Genomic DNA, 17904 nt, shown 5'->3' with positions numbered 1-17904 from the left:
AGGGATGTTCCAAATGTGAATTGCGAAGTATGAGTGGGCATAGCCATCTACATCCACATTAATAGTCAGATTCCATACCAATCCTTTGATCTTCTCACATAGTATAGTGGCTTGGGTCCCGATGGAGAACATCTATTTGTTTTGTCAGATCCTTTTTTAATTATCATCATCATCATCATCCAATTCATACCCAAGCAAGAGCAATCAAAACTAGAGGTCTTCCTTTAGAACTGAATACGTAAACACTGTGGAGAAGCTCACCATCATCCCACCAAAATTTGTTCATAATACACGCCTTGGTATAAAGACGCATGACGAGCAATAGAGTAGAAACTGTCACTCCAACAACTACAGCAATACGATTCGCATTGAGTAGCCAGGGTAGGGAGTGAAAATCAGGGATAACCCCAGCGGGGGGAGGACGCACCCCCGCACTGTGATTCATTGTCAATATGAAGACCAGGTGAGTGGGAAAACAGGGTTCCCATCTGCACAGTGCGAGGTGCTCTACTACAACGACTCTCACTTTAAATCTACCGGAAGGAAGCGAGAAACAGTCGACCTGGTGCAATAGAATGCTTACTAAGACCGACATATTCCGCCACTTGAATTATTGCCGTTACGCCACTGACATTATTGACTTTCGTTCCTCGAAGTAGAAAAACTAACATGAATCCCCGTCTAAACGAGCCCATTGTCTGCAAAGCCTTGTGTAAAGTTTTCGTTTAACAGGAGAAAGAAACGTTCACGGTGAATATAAACCGGATGCTACATTTAGGGATAGAATCGTGACTATGAGCTTTTCCTCGCGGAAAGATATTCTCAGCCTCCTTCATCTTGTCTAGCCCTGGCAGAGTGCTGTATTGTTTTTGGGGTCGACTACATGTATGCTTGCCCGAAGTATCTATTGATGGTGTGACTGAGTAGCTTCTTGGGTAGTGGCTTGTGCTATATAAGTTCTTGATCTGAATGCATGGATAGATGGCCAAATCATCGTCCCGCTTGAATGAATGAACGAAATACTGCCTGAATCGGGCTTGCAACGGGGGCGACCCGACCTCTTGGCCTTTCAGCCACAAGCCCCACATTCTAGTCAGCAGGAAGGATGATTTGTCGACAACTCATACACTCCTAACCAAAATCTGGCTAGAACGGGCTAGATGAGCTGACTCATTCCTGTCGATAACCAGTTACTCCTGGAAGATTCAGGTTTGAATATTTCGTTTCACCCTTATTGCATGCTGATACGTACTGTCCCTACTCAAAATTCGTGACAATCACAATTGAACTCGAAACACTAAGCTGGTAGCGGATAACGGCGGATAATTCGGAAATCTATGATCTATGACATTTTCCTGATCCGCCTCTCAGATCAGCCTCCTAGACCATGACCACGACTATCTGCCTTGGCTGGGCGATACATCAATCTCACCTTTAATTCAGAATGATACACCTTGCATCGACTACGCCTTCGAGCTCATAATGGAATGCAAAAGCAGTTTCCGATGCGCTCCATAAAGCGCTCACCATGAAGCGCGATAAAAGGAAACGAACTTTGAAGAGCTACGAGACTCTACCACCACTCATATTAGGTATGCGCATTGAGATAGATAGACTGACTATGCATAGTACCCAGTGGAAGGGGCACTCTTCGTCAAGCTTGAGCGGTTGCACGATCGGAGATGGTGAGGAAATTTTTATATGTGGATGTACTAAGATCGGTTGCAATTCTTGTTGCACGCACTCCCCGTGATCTGTTTGTCGACAGAATCTCTATTGACAATTGCACTGTGACTTCGAGCCTAGGGTAAGTTGGCTCAATAGTCGGGCTGGCTTTGTACGTAAACTCCATCATAGTACGCTCATGTCTTGAGCTGTTAAAGATTACCTTTGAGTTATACAAACTTACGACAATATTGTTTACTATGGGAGAAGAACAACTCAAGCGCCGAATTAAGTTTTTGAGATATCTCATGAACAAGACCAGTCAGCAATTTTTAATGAATGCTTATCGCGACGTTCAACGAATTTAGATAGCCAATTCTTACCAACGGTAGGCGGAGGTTAGCTGCCGCGTGTACCTGGTAGGATATTCGCCATCACTCTGCCAGGCTAGACATGATGAAGGAGGCTGAGAATATCCTCCCGCGAGGAAAAGCTCATAATCAAACCTCTCTAGGCAGAAGGCAGCTAATGTGACTACAAATAGCAGCATCTACTCGCATAGTTACGGAATGATTTGTATTTTAATCCTGGTTTTCAACTTTTTGCGAGGGGTCAGGGTAAATGGCATCGACCAATCAACCGACTATAGCTTATTTCGACGTAGGTAAAATGGGAAACGTGCCTTTACGTAGAGTTTGGACTTACTGTGGACGCGATAAGTCTCGGAGGGCAACAGGCCCTCAGCTGAATCGCAAAATTTACACATCGCGGTTTCGATAGGTCGTACTGCCTGAAGATTTCACCACTTCAATCTCTCCTAACCGAATTCCCTCTATTAAGAAAGTAACCGTTGAATTACCCATTTCCATAAACATTTTCCTTTGCTGCTATTTATGCTATCACTAAAAGCGCAGGAATAACTCAAGTGCTGATAAGCCCCTTACTAAGTGGCTTATGCTCTGTGGCGTTATTACCAACAACGCATGGATAGATAACCGAATCACCACAGCACTGAAATAAGTGAAATGAGAACTGCTTAAATCGGGTTGATAAATTATTCTCTGTGGCGAAAATACCACTTGATATAGATAGATAAGCCAACCAGTTTAAAGCTTGGACGAGGGAGCTAAATACTGCCCAGATCGGTTTTTTGTGGCGGTGGCGACCCACTCTTTGATGGGCAGAATATACGGTTTGTGGATACCAGAAGATTCCCAAAGTTTAATCTCGTTAGCTACGGAGGCTGGGTCCTGTGGTATTCCTGGAATACTTATAGCGCCTCAAATATCCTGTGTCACTAGATCCAAAGGACTCCTTTTGACCCTAACTTCATTATCGGCACTAGTGGCCATAACTGTTCCATTCGGCAAATATGCCACCTTCATCACGCACTACCCTAGACGACATCCTATCAAGTCAGTCGTCGGGGCCGTATTCATACAATGAGTTACTAGAGTTTCTAACTCAGGGCCATTGTATAGAGACCCTCAATTTTATTGCCGATGCCAAATCGTATCGCAATACATATGGTCTCTACTCTATATCCGTCGACAGTTGCAATTTGATTCGAGATACTACGCTGGTAGCGCAACAGTGGAAACGTTTGATATCTACATACGTGTTTCCTGAATCTCCCTGTCAAATCAACCTCCCAGACCATATTCGCGAACAGCTACTTGAGCCCGTCGATGCGATACTCTCGCCCCCAGATCCGGAACGATTAGATCTAGCTATCGACTATGCGTACGATGTCATTACGGAAGATGCTTTGGTACCGTTTACGAGAAGCTTACGCACAGAAGACACGTATGCTATCCGATCAGGATATCTACCAGCGCCGAACTCAAATCGTCTATGCAGCAGTCACTGTCTTTCCCAAGACCTAATCTACCCGGTCGATGATAAGATGTAAAAAAACACCACTCACAGATTAATTTCTTTCTAATTTGAACTCCTAGGAACCAAGCACCTGCGTTGGAGCAGCGTACCGAACGTCCCAAAATTCGTTGCCGAAAGGCTTTTCGCCTTATGTCGCTAATCCAAGACTATTTCACGCAAGCTGGATGACCCCATTGAAAAGTACAATTCATACACAAACAGAACGGCCTAACACCGACAAGATGTCTTTTTGAAGGATAGCGCTATCCAGAAAACTGGAATTTATCAACTCTTTTCACCTTTGACTCATTATAGGTGTCAATATGTAGTTCAGTCTGCCTTCGGTGAGGGGAGTGATTCTGTGTAAGGAACTGCACCAGTTAGGATGCAATGCACCATATAATTATGAGAGTACAGTGGCAAAACCACAAGTCTCCGAGACCCCCGAAACACCGCCTACCTAATATAGCCTGCCTAGCCTCCCAAATGCGACCGCGTATCGCTCTGCATACTGAACGTTAAAAATCTACGTAGCCCAGGTCCTCGCCCTTCGGTACAAATTGTCCCGAGCGGGATCGGTTGGAATCCACACCCGACAGACGGGTCTGGAGCAAAAGCAAGCATACGTATACTAAATGGGCGTATCGAGGGTTCGAAATGCCGTTGAATAAACAGGAGTTTAAATAAAGCACAGCAAGCAACACAGTATTCTATTTAGGGAATACATCCGTTCAAATGCCGTGGTTTATCCGAAATGCCCCAGAGCGGGCTACTATCTCACTCACTGAATTTACATAGTCTTCAATCCTGTATTGAAGGCCATGGTCTGTCCCTATGGTATTCTACCAGAACGGAAAATGAATCATAAATGGATGCCGAAATCAACGAGTACGTAGCTGAGACTGATTTCTAGGCTACGGAGAGACTCGTTACTACGGTTGAAAGACCCGCCTGATCTTTCAAGCGGATCTCAAGAACAATACACCTCCACAGAAGATTTGATCTAACCAAGAGCGGACATATGAAAATGAGATTGAAGTTGCTAAAACCAAACACAAAAAAGGACCTATGGTGGTCTAAAGGGAAACCATTTTAATACAGATTACATTGTATGGAAAAAGGTCGATAACGAGACGCTGTCTCGCCGGGCTTCTCTCTGCTCTTCTTTCTTTTACAGCAGAAGCTCGAGCGGGTTCTCGACAACCTTCTTCAGCTCCTTGATCCACTCACCACCGACGGCACCGTCAACGACCTTGTGGTCGAAGGAACCGGTGACGATGATCTGGTCATCCCACTCGGTAACGGTGCCCTCCTCGGTCTCGACGGGGACGGCAACCTTGCGAGTGGTGCCGACAGCCAGGATACCGGCCTGAGGGGGGTTGATGACGGCAGTGAAGCGCTCAACGGCGGGGTTCATGCCCATGTTGGAGATGGTGAAGGTACCACCCTGGTACTCCTCGGGCTTGAGCTTGTTCTCACGAGCACGCTTGCCAAGGTCCTTGATCTGGTTGGAGATACTGGACAGACCCAGACCCTGGACGTTCTTGACAACGGGGGTGATCAGACCGGAGGGGGTAGCAACGGCAACGCTGATATCAGCGGTGCTGTGCTGACGGATAACGGCCTGGCCGTTCTCCTCGCGCCAGCTGGAGTTGACCTGGGGAACCTTCAGGAGAGCGACGGCGCAAGCCTTGACAAGGAAGTCGTTGACAGAGAGCTTGTACTTGCCCTCGGCGGAGGCGTTCAGGGCCTGGCGGAGCTTGAGGAGCTTGGTCACGGACAGGGTGGTGGACACGAAGTAGTGGGGGTTGTCAGCCATGGACTGCTTCAGGCGGTTGGCAATGGTCTTGCGCATGGAGGTGATGGGGATGTCCTCGAAGGTAGGGCCAGCAGCGGCGGCACCACCGGTGGGCTGGTACTTCTCAACATCCTCCTTGGTGATGACACCACCACGGCCAGTGCCCTTGAGGGCCTTGACGGGGACACCCTTCTCGAGAGCGAGAGCCTTGGCAGCAGGGCTGATCGAGGGCTCACGGTCCAAGCTGGGCTGGAGCTTGTCGCCAGAGGTCTCGGGCTCCTGCGCGGCGGGCTCCGGAGCCGGGGTCGGGGCCGAAGGCTCAGCGCTCTTGGGCTCCTCCTTCTGCTCAGCGGCCGGGGCGGCCTTGTCACCACCAGCATCAGCCAGGGTGAAGGACTCGAAGGGAGTGACATCGGCACCCTCCTCAACAAGGACGGCAATGGGCTGTAAGGCGGGACGGAAAAAAAAAGCGGTTAGTGTTTTGTTTTTCATACACAAGGTTGTCAGGGGAGAGGAGCATGGAAGCTCCTCCGCGGAGAATTTCGGAAAAATTCTTACAGAGCCAACAGGGACATCCTTCTCACCGGAGTCCTTCAGGACCTTCGCGAGAACACCCTCCTCCTGGAACTCAAAGTCCATCTGCGCCTTATCGGTCTCAATCTCGACAAGAACATCTCCGGGCTGGAGGCCGTCACCGGCCTTCTTCTGCCATGCGCCAATGTTTCCCGCGGTCATCGTCGGGGACAAAGCAGGCATGCTGATGATGGTGTGGGGAGGGAAAGCTGTAGTAACATTGCGATTGTTAGAGGAAGTCGACTGGGCGTGTTGGATGGGATCAATTGGATGTCATACACTTGGAGGCATAGAAGCGGGAAAGAGCGGACAGGGCGGGCAATTGGTTTCTGCGCGAAGAAAGCTCATCAGTATCAATCCATTTCACTAAAACGAACGTCGAGAGAGGCGCATACTGGATGACCTCCTGGAACTTGTAGGAGACCTGAGGGCGCCGCATAGAGGCGGCGCCTCGAGACATGAACATGGCACTCGGAGTGCGCATCCGGACAGCGGCAGCGACCATGTTGGGCTCGAATTGCCGGAGTATATGAACAACAAAAAGGTCCCTGGACACAGATATCACAGAAACAAAGAAGTTCCGGTGCGGGGAGACGGTGAAAAGCCGGGGATGAGGGAGTTGGGGGGAGAAAGATGGCCTCTAAAGGTCAGGAACTTTTCTGTTGAGCTTCTAAGGTTCCCGGTGAGCGGCCTCTTCCGAGTCACGTGAGGACCAACAGGCTGGACTCCCGCGCTCCGGGAAGGCCAGCTTGCTGACTCAGCTGTGCCAGTCCCGATTGGGAGAAGACACGCATCCCCATATGAAACAATAATCATACCGGCGAGCATCCTCGCAGGGCCCAAACGTTGCCCACCTCTCTATTGTTTTCCCGTCGCATGCTTCAGGTTTGATCCGATAGCTCCGCCCGGAGTCTCTCTGACCATGGCGGACGTCGATCCCGGCCTAGAGCCGAATCACAACCACCCTGCGGCCGACGTGCCCGAACCCGAGCAGGCCTCCGTGAATACAGCTACGGAAGAAGCTCAAGAAGCTCCGCCAATGTTGACCTCTGATAAGCCGTCGCTTTTATCCGAGAAGACACAATGGCAAGAAGTGAAGGAGCATGAAGAGGAAGAGATACGACAAGACGGAAAGGGAGAAGACAATAAACAAAACGAAGCCGAGGGGCCGCAGCAGGCAGCAAACGAACAAGATGACGAGGACGAAGTGAAGCCCGAAGTTCCACCAAAGGATACGACGGAGGAGAACACCAATGTTCCTCAGGTTGAACAGCAACAGCAGGCTGATGTCGCACCTCCCGAAATTCACGAACCCGAGCCTACCGAGGATATTGCGCCGCCAGATGCTCGAATGCGCTCCGACTCGCGGTCAACCACGGCTACCTTTGCGACGCATCGATCCACAGTTGTCAGCTCGACGGTTTTCATCGTGACTGCCCTCGACACCATTGGCGCCTCCCGCGAAGCCCGCCGAAGCAAGGAGCTCGAGGAAGCCGTTCAGGTAGCCTTGGCGAATGTCAAGCAGTCGGATGGACAACCTATCGACCCGGAGCTTATTTTCCGTCCTCTTCACCTGGCAAGCAAGACTCTCAGCATTCCGCTTCAGGTGACTGCCCTCGATTGCATTGGAAAACTCATCACCTACTCCTACTTTGCCTTCCCCTCCGCCGAATCCGAAAGCGAGGCTACCCCGGAGAAGCCGCCCCTGATCGAACGAGCCATTGACGCAATTTGTGACTGTTTTGAGAATGAGGCCACCCCCAACGAGATTCAACAGCAGATCATCAAGTCTTTGTTGGCTGCCGTGCTGAATGACAAGATCGTGGTGCATGGAGCTGGTCTCCTGAAAGCAGTTCGCCAGATCTATAATATCTTCATCTACTCCAAGTCCAGTCAGAACCAGCAAATCGCTCAAGGCTCGTTGACTCAGATGGTCAGCACGGTGTTTGACAGAGTTCGAGTTCGGTTGGATCTGAAAGAGCTCCGGAATCGCGAGGTTGAGAAAGTCACTGGTGCCAGTCTAGATGCGTCGGCAAGTGACCAAGGTCAAATCTCGGAGGTCGCTTCTGTATCTGCGGTCGACCAAGGGGATCAAACGGATCAGTCAGACCAGCCAGTCACTAAAGAACCTAACTCGGAAAAGCTCACTCTGCAGAGCTTCGAGTCGCCCAAGGAGGTGACCACTGTCAATGACAATGCGCCCACGACAGTCACCCGTGCCAAAATGGCTCGGTCTACCGCCGCCCGATCAATCTCGGGCATCCCCGAGGAGAGAGAAGATGACAGCTCGACTGAGGATGATGTGGATGAAGTCTACGTCAAGGACGCTTTCTTGGTCTTCCGCGCGTTGTGTAAGCTGAGCCACAAGGTTCTTGGCCATGACCAGCAACAAGACATCAAGTCTCAAAACATGCGGTCGAAGGTGCTTTCACTACACCTCATCCACTATCTCATCAACAACCACATTACCACCTTCACCTCACCGCTTGCTGCAATCAAGAACAACAGCTCATCTAGCAGCGACGCCATGACACTCCTCCAGGCTGTGCGGCCCCACCTTTGTTTAAGTCTCAGCCGGAATGGTTCCAGCTCCGTTCCTCATGTCTTCAAAGTCTGTTGTGAGATTTTCTGGTTGATGCTGAAGGATATGCGCGTGATGATGAAGAAAGAGCTGGAGGTGTTCCTCAAGGAGATCTACCTAGCTATTCTCGAGAAGCGCGCTGCCCCTTCTTTCCAGAAGCAGTACTTTATGGAGATTTTGGAACGATTGGGAGGCGATCCTCGTGCGTTGGTGGAGATCTATCTCAACTATGATTGTGACCGAACGGCGTTGGAGAACATCTTCCAGAACATCGTCGAACAGCTATCACGGTACTCGAGCGTGCCAGTTTCTACGACGGCTTCTCAACAACAATACTTCCAGGATCACCATACCAAGATGACTAGCACTGGGGCTGAATGGCGCCAGCGTGGAACTCTGCCACCATCGCTCACGACCGCCAATATCACACCACCTCCCCAGCCGGCCGCGCCCAGCATTCCCTCGGACTATATCCTGAAGCACCAGGCTGTGGAATGCCTCGTTGAGATGCTCCGTTCTTTGGACAACTGGGGTTCTCAACGTCTGGACGACCAAGCCGCTGCCGCTGCCGCCGCTTCACTTGGGCCAGTCAAGTCGATGGACAACTCCCGTGAATCACTAGATACTAATGTGCTCTTTTCTCCACGCCCAGAGATCAGCGAGGCAGGTACTGGTCGATCTACTCCTGTGCCTGAAGATGACCCGAACGAGATTGAAAAGGTCAAACAGCGCAAGATCGCGATGATGAACGCCATTCAACAGTTCAATTTCAAGCCGAAGCGTGGTATTAAGCTTTTGCTTTCGGAAGGCTTCATTCGCTCGGATTCTCCCGAGGATATCGCCAGTTTCTTGCTTCGCAGTGATCGTCTTGACAAGGCTATGCTTGGCGAGTACCTGGGTGAGGGCGAAACCGAAAACATCGCTATCATGCACCAGTTCGTCGACCAGATGGATTTCACCAAACGACGTTTCGTTGATGCTCTTCGGTCTTTCCTGCAGCACTTCCGTTTGCCTGGTGAAGCGCAAAAGATTGATCGTTTCATGCTCAAGTTTGCGGAACGGTACACAACTCAAAACCCCAATGCCTTCGCTAACGCAGACACGGCATATGTCTTGTCATACTCGGTTATCATGCTCAACACCGATCAACACAGTTCTAAGATGAAGGGTCCGAGAATGACCAAGGAGGACTTTATCAAGAACAACCGCGGTATCAACGACAACCAGGATCTACCAACCGAGTATCTCATTTCTATCTACGAAGAGATTGCTAATAACGAGATCGTCCTCGACACCGAGCGAGAACACGCAGCCAATTTGGGCATCCAGACCTCTGCTCCTACAGGACTGGCGACTCGAGCCGGACAGGTCTTTGCTACCGTCGGTCGAGATATCCAAGGCGAGAAGTATGCGCAGGCGTCCGAGGAAATGGCCAACAAGACCGAGCAATTGTACCGCTCACTCATCCGAGCCCAGCGCAAGACGGCCGTCCGTGACGCGCTTTCTCGTTTCATCCCCGCTACTTCCGTTCGACACGTGGGATCAATGTTCAATGTTACATGGATGTCTTTCTTGTCAGGATTGTCAGCCCCCATGCAAGATACCCAGAACCTTGAGACCATCCGACTTTGCATGGAGGGTCTCAAGTTGGCGATCCGCATCAGCTGCGAGTTTGATCTGGAAACCCCTCGCGTCGCCTTTGTGACTGCCTTGGCAAAATTCACAAACCTTGCAAATGTTCGCGAGATGATGCCGAAGAACGTGGAAGCGTTGAAGGCACTGCTTGACGTTGCTTACACGGAAGGCAACCGTCTGCGTGGCTCGTGGCGAGAGATTCTGACCTGCGTCAGTCAGCTTGACCGGTTGCAGCTGTTGAGTGATGGTGTGGACGAAGGGTCTCTGCCTGATGTCTCGCGAGCACCCACGGTATCCTCCGATACTGCCTCTCGCAAATCCATGCAGTCTATCAGGAGACCTCGGCCACGGTCGGTTGGTGGACCCTCGGCCTTCCGCCCAGAGATTGCCATGGAAAGCCGATCTGCCGATATGGTTCGCGGTGTTGATCGAATCTTCACCAACACCGCAAACCTGTCTCACGAAGCCATCATCGACTTTGTGCGGGCATTGAGCGATGTCAGCTGGCAAGAAATCCAGTCCTCTGGACATAGTGACTCTCCTCGCACGTACAGTCTGCAGAAGTTGGTTGAAATCAGTTACTACAATATGACTCGTGTCAGGATTGAATGGTCGAAGATTTGGGAGGTTCTAGGCCAGCACTTCAATCAGGTTGGCTGCCACTCCAACACAACCGTCGTGTTCTTCGCACTGGATTCTTTGCGACAACTGTCGATGCGCTTCATGGAGATTGGCGAATTGCCCGGTTTCAAGTTCCAAAAGGATTTCCTGAAGCCTTTTGAGCACGTCATGGCAAACAGCACTACTGCTGCTGTCAAGGACATGATTCTTCGCTGTCTCATTCAAATGATCCAGGCCCGTGGTGACAACATCCGGTCTGGGTGGAAGACCATGTTTGGCGTATTCACCGTTGCCGCTCGGGAGCCTTATGGTAAGCACTCGTCTTTTCTGTTCTGACTTTCTTCAAATGCTAACAACTTGCGACAGAGGGAATTGTGAATATGGCCTTTGATCATGTCACCCAAATCTACAACACTCGCTTCGGGGTTGTGATCACCCAGGGTGCATTTGCTGACCTGATCGTTTGTTTGACCGAGTTCTCTAAGAACTCCAAATTCCAAAAGAAGTCATTACAGGCGATCGAGACGCTCAAGTCCACGGTTACCAAGATGCTGCGTACTCCGGAGTGCCCGCTGTCCCACCGCGGCGGCACCGCTGCTCCACACTTCCAAGAAGAAGGAACCAATCTTGCCAAGCAACTCACTCGCCAGTCGCAAGAAGAGCAGTTCTGGTATCCCATTCTCATTGCCTTCCAGGATGTGTTGATGACTGGGGATGATCTCGAGGTTCGGTCTCGCGCATTGACCTACCTCTTTGATACTCTGATCCGACATGGAGGGGACTTCCCCCGTGATTTCTGGGACGTTCTCTGGCGGCAACTGCTTTGCCCGATCTTCGTGGTCCTGCAGTCCAAGTCCGAAATGTCCAAGGTTCCTAATCACGAGGATCTTTCTGTCTGGCTGTCTACGACGATGATCCAAGCTTTGCGCAACATGATCACTCTCTTCACCCACTATTTCGAGGCATTAGAGTACATGCTGAGTCGGTTCTTGGAGTTGCTGACCTTGTGTATCTGCCAAGAGAATGACACCATTGCTCGCATTGGTAGCAACTGCCTGCAGCAGTTGATCCTGCAGAATGTTTCCAAGTTCCGAGAGGAACATTGGACCCAGATCGTCGGTGCTTTCGTCGAGCTCTTCAGCAAGACAACTGCCTATGAGCTTTTCACGGCGGCGGCATCCATGTCGAAATTGACCGAGACTCCGGCCATCGCCACCACCAACGGTGATGTCGCCCAGTCCGATGCGACATCTGCCGAGCTTCCTGATTCGCTCCAAGCGAATGGATCTCAAAGCACCGCCTCTCTTCAGGATGAAAGCGATCCGCCCGCCCAGAGCGAGGCCCGTGCCGAGCTCGAGGACTACCGGCCACCGACGGACTCGCAACAGCAACCTGCAGCCGTCACTGCGGCTCGTCGTCGCTTCTTCAACCGGATCATCACCAACTGCGTTTTGCAGTTGCTCATGATCGAAACGGTGCACGAGCTCTTCTCCAACGACAACGTCTATGCTCAGATCCCCAGCCACGAGCTCTTGCGGTTGATGGGCCTGCTAAAGAAGAGTTATCAGTTTGCCAAGAAGTTCAACGAGGACAAGGATCTTCGCATGCAGCTCTGGCGTCAGGGGTTCATGAAGCAGCCACCCAACTTGTTGAAGCAAGAGAGTGGTAGTGCTGCGACCTACGTGCATATACTTTTCCGAATGTATCATGACGAGCGAGAGGAGAGACAGAGCAGTCGCGCCGAGACCGAGGCAGCTCTCATTCCGTATGTTTATCATCCACAAGGTTTTTCCCGTCTTTGAAAAGAAGTCTTTTGCTAATCAGTTTGTGTTCTTCTAGCCTCTGTGCCGATATTATTCGCAGCTTTGTCCGCCTCGACGAAGAGAGCCAGCACCGCAATATTGTGGCCTGGCGCCCCGTGGTGGTGGATGTCATTGATGGATATAACAACTTCCCCCAGGACGGGTTCGACAAGCACATCGAGACCTTCTACCCACTCGGTGTGGAGCTTCTTAGCCGCGATCTCAATCCGGAGATTCGCGTCGCGCTACAAGCACTTCTCCGTCGGATCGGCGAAGTCCGACTGGGCGTTGCTCCGTCCAACCCGTTGGATGCTCCGATTAGCCCGCGGAGCTCCGTCTCTCAAAAGGGTTCGCGTCGAGACAGCCAGGCCACTCATTGATGGTGGGGCTTTGTATTCCTTATTGTTTTCATTTTGGGATATCCTCGCCTGGCTTTGTGATTTACAGCGTGATCCAGGCGTTTCTTCTTCTCTATTTTCTTTCTTCCTACTGCTTCCTCCCTATTCTCCCGTTTCCCCCCAAGCATTCTCGTTTTCAAATTTCTAGAGATGGCATAACTGTGTACTGATAAGACGTAAAAATTTTATTCGTGTCAAATTCCCTCTAAAGGTTTTTCATCCGTACTTCTAGAAGGGGTGGAATGTCTCCTGCCTGGTAATGGGAGAGTAGCCCGTCCATATCCTGTTCGGTCATTCCAACCAAGTCTTCCAAGCTCCAGGATTCACAGACCCCAGACATCCTGACATAAGTTAGCAATTTATTTTGACCCTTGAATATGAGTTACTGATCGATATCTCTCAAACTCACCACTTCATACGCTTGGGTCCTTCGTTCGTATTGGGCGCAACCTCGCGCAGTTTCTTCCGTAGCTTGCCCACATTCTGAATAGCTGCACCCATATTACTCGGTAGAGCTGCGGCGATCCTCTTGCGCACCAAATTGGCCATCTTTGGACCATTGCCATTGGTACTAACCATGATCTGGAGCGGACCATCACGGTGGATGCTGCCAAAGTAAAAGTCACACTCGGGCGGAACATCTGCAATGTTCGCCGCGATGCGTCGTTCCTTGCATAGCTTCCAGACTTGAGTCGAAGCCTCCGGGTCATCGATGGCGCATAGGACCATATCAGCCGTGTCCAAGTCACTTGGCTCAAAGTTGCGATCAACATGTGTGACTTGTTTCTGGGCGACGCGATAGGCAACTTCCTTGTTCAGCCCGGAGGCGGGACAAACGACGGTTACGCGGGCATCAGCATTGAGTGCGAGTAGAATACGCCCAGCAGCAACCTAGAGAACAGTTAGTATCCTGAACTGAAAAGCCGATATATATTCTGATTGTGGATAGCTCATGAAGCTTACCTCTCCGCCTCCAACAACCAGGACATGCTTGTTCTTGACCTGCCAAGCAACAATCAGTGAGCCTCCCCCTTGGATCTCGGGAAACTCTGACATATTTGGCCTTTCTGGGCTCTCTTCTCCTTCGAACTGAATATCGAGAGGGACACACGATTTCCTAGTTTCCCTGAGATCTCCGTTACGATAAGAGACGAGCGTGGGGTACTCTACGGCAGTCCACACCGCCCACTTCCGCAGTTTCCTTTCCGAACTTTTTTTTTTCTCTTAGCCGCTTTTTTTTTCTTTTCTTTTTCCTTCTTCCTCCTCCTCCTTCTCCTTCTTTTCAACTTCTTCCCATCTTCCCAAGATCAGCCATGCGGGGTGTGCAGATCTTCTCGGGGAATTCCCATCCCGCCCTTACAGAGACCATCTGTGAGCGGTTGGGTACCTCGCCTGCACCGGCAGATCTCGGGAAATTCGCCAATGGCGAGACCAGCGTGAACATCGGCGTCTCGGTCCGCAACCAAGATGTCTACATTGTGCAGAGTGGCAGCAGCAAGATCAATGACAGTGTGATGGAGCTGCTTATTATGATCTCGGCTTGCAAAGGTGGTTCGGCCAAGTCGATTACTGGTATGTCATCGCTGTCCCCTAGCTTCAAGAGAGATGAGACTGACGTATTTCTTCTTTCATCTAGCGGTCATGCCGTATGCTGCCTGCTCTGTTTGAATACTGAACACTAGATGCTGACCCCTGACGAGATACTTCCCCTATTCCCGTCAATCCAAGAAGAAGAGCCATCGTGGTGCCATCACGGCCCGCATGCTCGCCAACCTGCTCTCCATCGCCGGTGTGGACCATGTGATTACCATGGACCTGCACGTACGTTGCTGCCCTTGACGTTGCAAATTGACCTTTTCCGATGTTGATTGGGTTTCAATAGGCATCCCAGATGCAAGGCTTCTTTGGCAAGCCCGTCGATAACCTCTTCGCCGAACCGTTCATTGCTCGCTGGATCCGGATGAATGTATCGGGTTGGAGGGACGCTGTGGTGGTGAGCAAGAACGCCGGTGGTACCAAACGAGTCACCTCGCTGGCCGATACCCTCAAATTGAACTTTGGTATTGTGACCACCGACCGACGGCGCCCCAAGGTTCCCGTGAACACCATGTCTGATAGCACGGTCTTCTTCGATGCCGTTGAGGATGAGGTTCGAGCTGCAAAGGAGGCCCAGCCCTTTGAGCTGCGTCTTCACCGTTCTCTGGCAACTCCTCCCATCCCCGAAGAGATGGAAAACATCGATTCACCCCAAGAACTGCTGCGTCCCGAGACTCCCCCGGCGGCTCGGCGGCCCTCAGAGCTCGAGATTGAGTACACCGATGTTCGGGTTCGGGATGTGGTCACCGGCCGTCTGGTGCAGGGCCAGCTGGTCGATGATGACTATCACCCGGAGTCTGACTCGCACTCTGGTGGTACCACTCCCGGAGCTGGTGGAAGCACCTTCGGCCACGGTGAAAACACCGAGGTCGTGCCCGAGACCATGTTCAACTCTATGATCTCGAGCGTCTCCTCATTGCCCCCAGACCATGCCCTGGGTGGCTCCTTTGACGCTGTCGAGTCGGATGACGAGGCCAGCGTGGCTGGTTACGACCATGAGCGGACCATCACGCTGGTTGGCGAAGTCCGTGATCGTCCAGTGTTCCTCGTAGATGACATGATTGACAAGAGCGGATCGTGGATTGCCGCCGCCGAGACGGTCGTCAAGCGTGGTGGTGCTGCCAAGGTCTACTGCATTGCCACTCACGGTCTGTTCGGATCCGATTCGCTGGATCAAATGGAGGCTTGCCCTTCGATTGACCACATTGTCGTGACCAACACGTTCCCGATTGAGCCGTCGATGCTCAAACGGTCCAAGAAGTTGATCATTATTGACGTCTCGACTCTTCTGGCTGAGAGCATTCGGCGGCATCACTACGGTGAAAGGTGATTTCCCATCTTCTTGCGATACCGAGTATACAACGGATCACTGACTTCTCAAACAGCGTCTCGGCCCTTTTCCACCTTAATGACTAAATGATGGCCCTTTGGGCGGATGGCTGTGACGAACTTGACTTGACATCTTTCTAGGGCGGCGTTGATGACTGATTTGCAGACTCCGAGATCTCTGCATTGCGATCCCATGGCATGATACCTACTCTTTTTTTTTTCTCCAAATCAAAAACAAACCCATTCGAAGAAGTCTGCCTTGCCCAGACCGATCTGTAACCCTCGCATGCATCCTCACATCTTGATGAGATCATGTGTATCCTTCTTTTTCTTTTTCTTCAAATCACCCAGCGATGCAGTCCACTCTGGGTACTGCAGGAGCATCTCGTCACCCACGAGGTGTTCTTAACGGAGCGTTGGCAGAGCAAACACCGGGTCTGATCCAGACTGTTTCTTTTCTTCTGAAAAGAAGAGAAAAGGCAAGAAAGATCAGATCCGACGAGGACTGAAGGCTCCAGTTTCTTGATTTGGGACGGTTTCCACTTGGAGATCATCTCGATGCCTTTCTGGCGGTGAAACTGGTGCAAGAGAACCCCTCGGACATCATCATCTGTAGACTAGCAAACAATTCTCAACTGTCGATTTATCAATGAAATCCCGTCTCTTTCCCGTCTATAATGACCTCCAGTGGCAAATACCTTGTTTTTTTGGCCAAACTCCATACTTTTCCCGCCTTGCATCTTGCTTGACATCGTGACTCCACCAACTATCCACATCGATAGGAATCTATAGGCCTCCAACATGTTCAAACTCACGGATGCGGCTCCCCGGGTCGTCTCCCCCCAACAGTCCGATTTACAGCACCGATTGCTAAAAATTGAACACGAAGCCGAATCCCGTGAAGAAAATTGAGTAGCGGTCTGGCGTATGCCGAGAAAAGCAAAACAATCCCGCCCTTTCCAGGCCCATCGATGGCATTGGTGGCGCTCTGAATTACTTCAGTATACACATGAAGCCGGGGAGCCGAGAAGCAATCGACCTGTTCCAGGTCATGAGCCATCTTTCCCTATTTGAGCATTTCGGTGATGTTTCTACGATCTTATGGCGAATCTAGAAAAACTCGAATAAACATCCTGGTTCGTCCGATGGGCTGGCCCAGTTTGAAAGGTTAATAACACTTTTGCTTCATCGAACTCTGCTTTGCCTGACAGGCGCCCAGCCGGGACGGCGCGCGCTGAAGAGAAGAACAATATACCTTGGGGGCCAATTCTTTGTCCTCGTCAGGTTTTCTTCTGTTTTTTCAACCGATCGCATTGCCAAGGTCTACCGATCGTGGATGTCGTACTCCGTACTTTGTGCGACATATCAGGTTCCACTACGACTCGGCTAACTGAGTACTGTACATTATTGTACGGAGTCTCCGTACTCCGTACATCTCGACGTGCTGACCAGACTGGTGGGATTGATCGGTCGTATGTTTGTAGGCAGATGTGGGTTTGTCCTTCTCGGACAGTCTTTACTCTGTTTCTCCACTATCGGAAGTAACCTATCCACAAAGCTAGCTACATAGCTACATGGTTACATAGGTCCAAAGTCACCCGTACTTAGTGTCTAGTGACAAAGATACTCGGATGCACATGTACATCCGAGTGAGGCTCCAGCCCCAGCTCCAGCTCCAGCGCTACGGTAAGCCCCCGACCATGCAGCTCGTCTAATAAAAGCGCGTAAACTAAGTACGACGTCTCGCTTGGAGGACGCAAAGTACGAGGTGGGGGTCACGGGGTTCGCATGTGTAACCGAGGAAAAAAAAGATGGAGGAGTCATAGTCAGGAGTTGCACAATGTATTTGTTGGCTTATTAGGGGAAGGGGGGAAATATGAGATAGACTACAGGACTACAGTATGAAGCCCCAATCCTGTCCTGTCCAGTCGGTCCAGACCACCTATAAAAAAAGAGACCATATCAAATTCAAATCAAGTCAACCAAATCGGATTTGAAGCCTCCATCAGTCCCGAACTTGGATTTAAG

The 17904-nt window shown here is 50.8% G+C and overlaps 5 protein-coding genes across 5 annotated transcripts; 3 read left to right on the top strand and 2 right to left on the bottom strand.

Moving 5' to 3' along the window:
- Positions 1-3037: 3037 nt before the first annotated feature.
- N7496_010608 (uncharacterized protein) lies at positions 3038-3551 on the top strand (the record flags this gene model as incomplete). The annotated part of the gene is made up of 3 exons (XM_056703521.1): positions 3038-3080; positions 3147-3436; positions 3489-3551. 3 exons carry the CDS (start codon positions 3038-3040, stop codon positions 3549-3551), a joined length of 396 nt encoding a protein of 131 aa, XP_056552521.1.
- A 1163-nt stretch (positions 3552-4714) lies between these two features.
- N7496_010607 (putative pyruvate dehydrogenase complex, dihydrolipoamide acetyltransferase component) lies at positions 4715-6419 on the bottom strand (the record flags this gene model as incomplete). The annotated part of the gene is made up of 4 exons (XM_056703520.1): positions 4715-5785; positions 5900-6123; positions 6194-6243; positions 6310-6419. 4 exons carry the CDS (start codon positions 6417-6419, stop codon positions 4715-4717), a joined length of 1455 nt encoding a protein of 484 aa, XP_056552520.1.
- A 417-nt stretch (positions 6420-6836) lies between these two features.
- On the top strand, positions 6837-12933 carry N7496_010606 (Arf family guanine nucleotide exchange factor SEC7; the record flags this gene model as incomplete). The annotated part of the gene is made up of 3 exons (XM_056703519.1): positions 6837-11061; positions 11118-12516; positions 12591-12933. The coding sequence occupies 3 exons, from the start codon at positions 6837-6839 to the stop codon at positions 12931-12933; spliced, it is 5967 nt and encodes a 1988-aa protein (XP_056552519.1).
- A 223-nt stretch (positions 12934-13156) lies between these two features.
- On the bottom strand, positions 13157-14007 carry N7496_010605 (bifunctional precorrin-2 dehydrogenase/sirohydrochlorin ferrochelatase MET8; the record flags this gene model as incomplete). Its single annotated transcript, XM_056703518.1, has 3 exons — positions 13157-13292; positions 13361-13842; positions 13915-14007. The coding sequence occupies 3 exons, from the start codon at positions 14005-14007 to the stop codon at positions 13157-13159; spliced, it is 711 nt and encodes a 236-aa protein (XP_056552518.1).
- Positions 14008-14264: 257 nt separating this feature from the next.
- On the top strand, positions 14265-15963 carry N7496_010604 (ribose phosphate diphosphokinase subunit PRS1; the record flags this gene model as incomplete). Its single annotated transcript, XM_056703517.1, has 5 exons — positions 14265-14523; positions 14588-14597; positions 14652-14772; positions 14834-15873; positions 15933-15963. The coding sequence occupies 5 exons, from the start codon at positions 14265-14267 to the stop codon at positions 15961-15963; spliced, it is 1461 nt and encodes a 486-aa protein (XP_056552517.1).
- Between the last annotated feature and the right edge of the window lie 1941 nt (positions 15964-17904).

Source organism: Penicillium cataractarum (genome assembly GCF_028827025.1).
Source record: "Penicillium cataractarum strain IBT 29864 chromosome Unknown utg000008l, whole genome shotgun sequence".
In the NCBI taxonomy this organism is placed as follows: domain Eukaryota; kingdom Fungi; phylum Ascomycota; class Eurotiomycetes; order Eurotiales; family Aspergillaceae; genus Penicillium; species Penicillium cataractarum.
The sequence above is the reverse complement of the archived record's forward strand: the minus strand, read 5'-3'. Positions and strand labels throughout refer to the sequence as shown.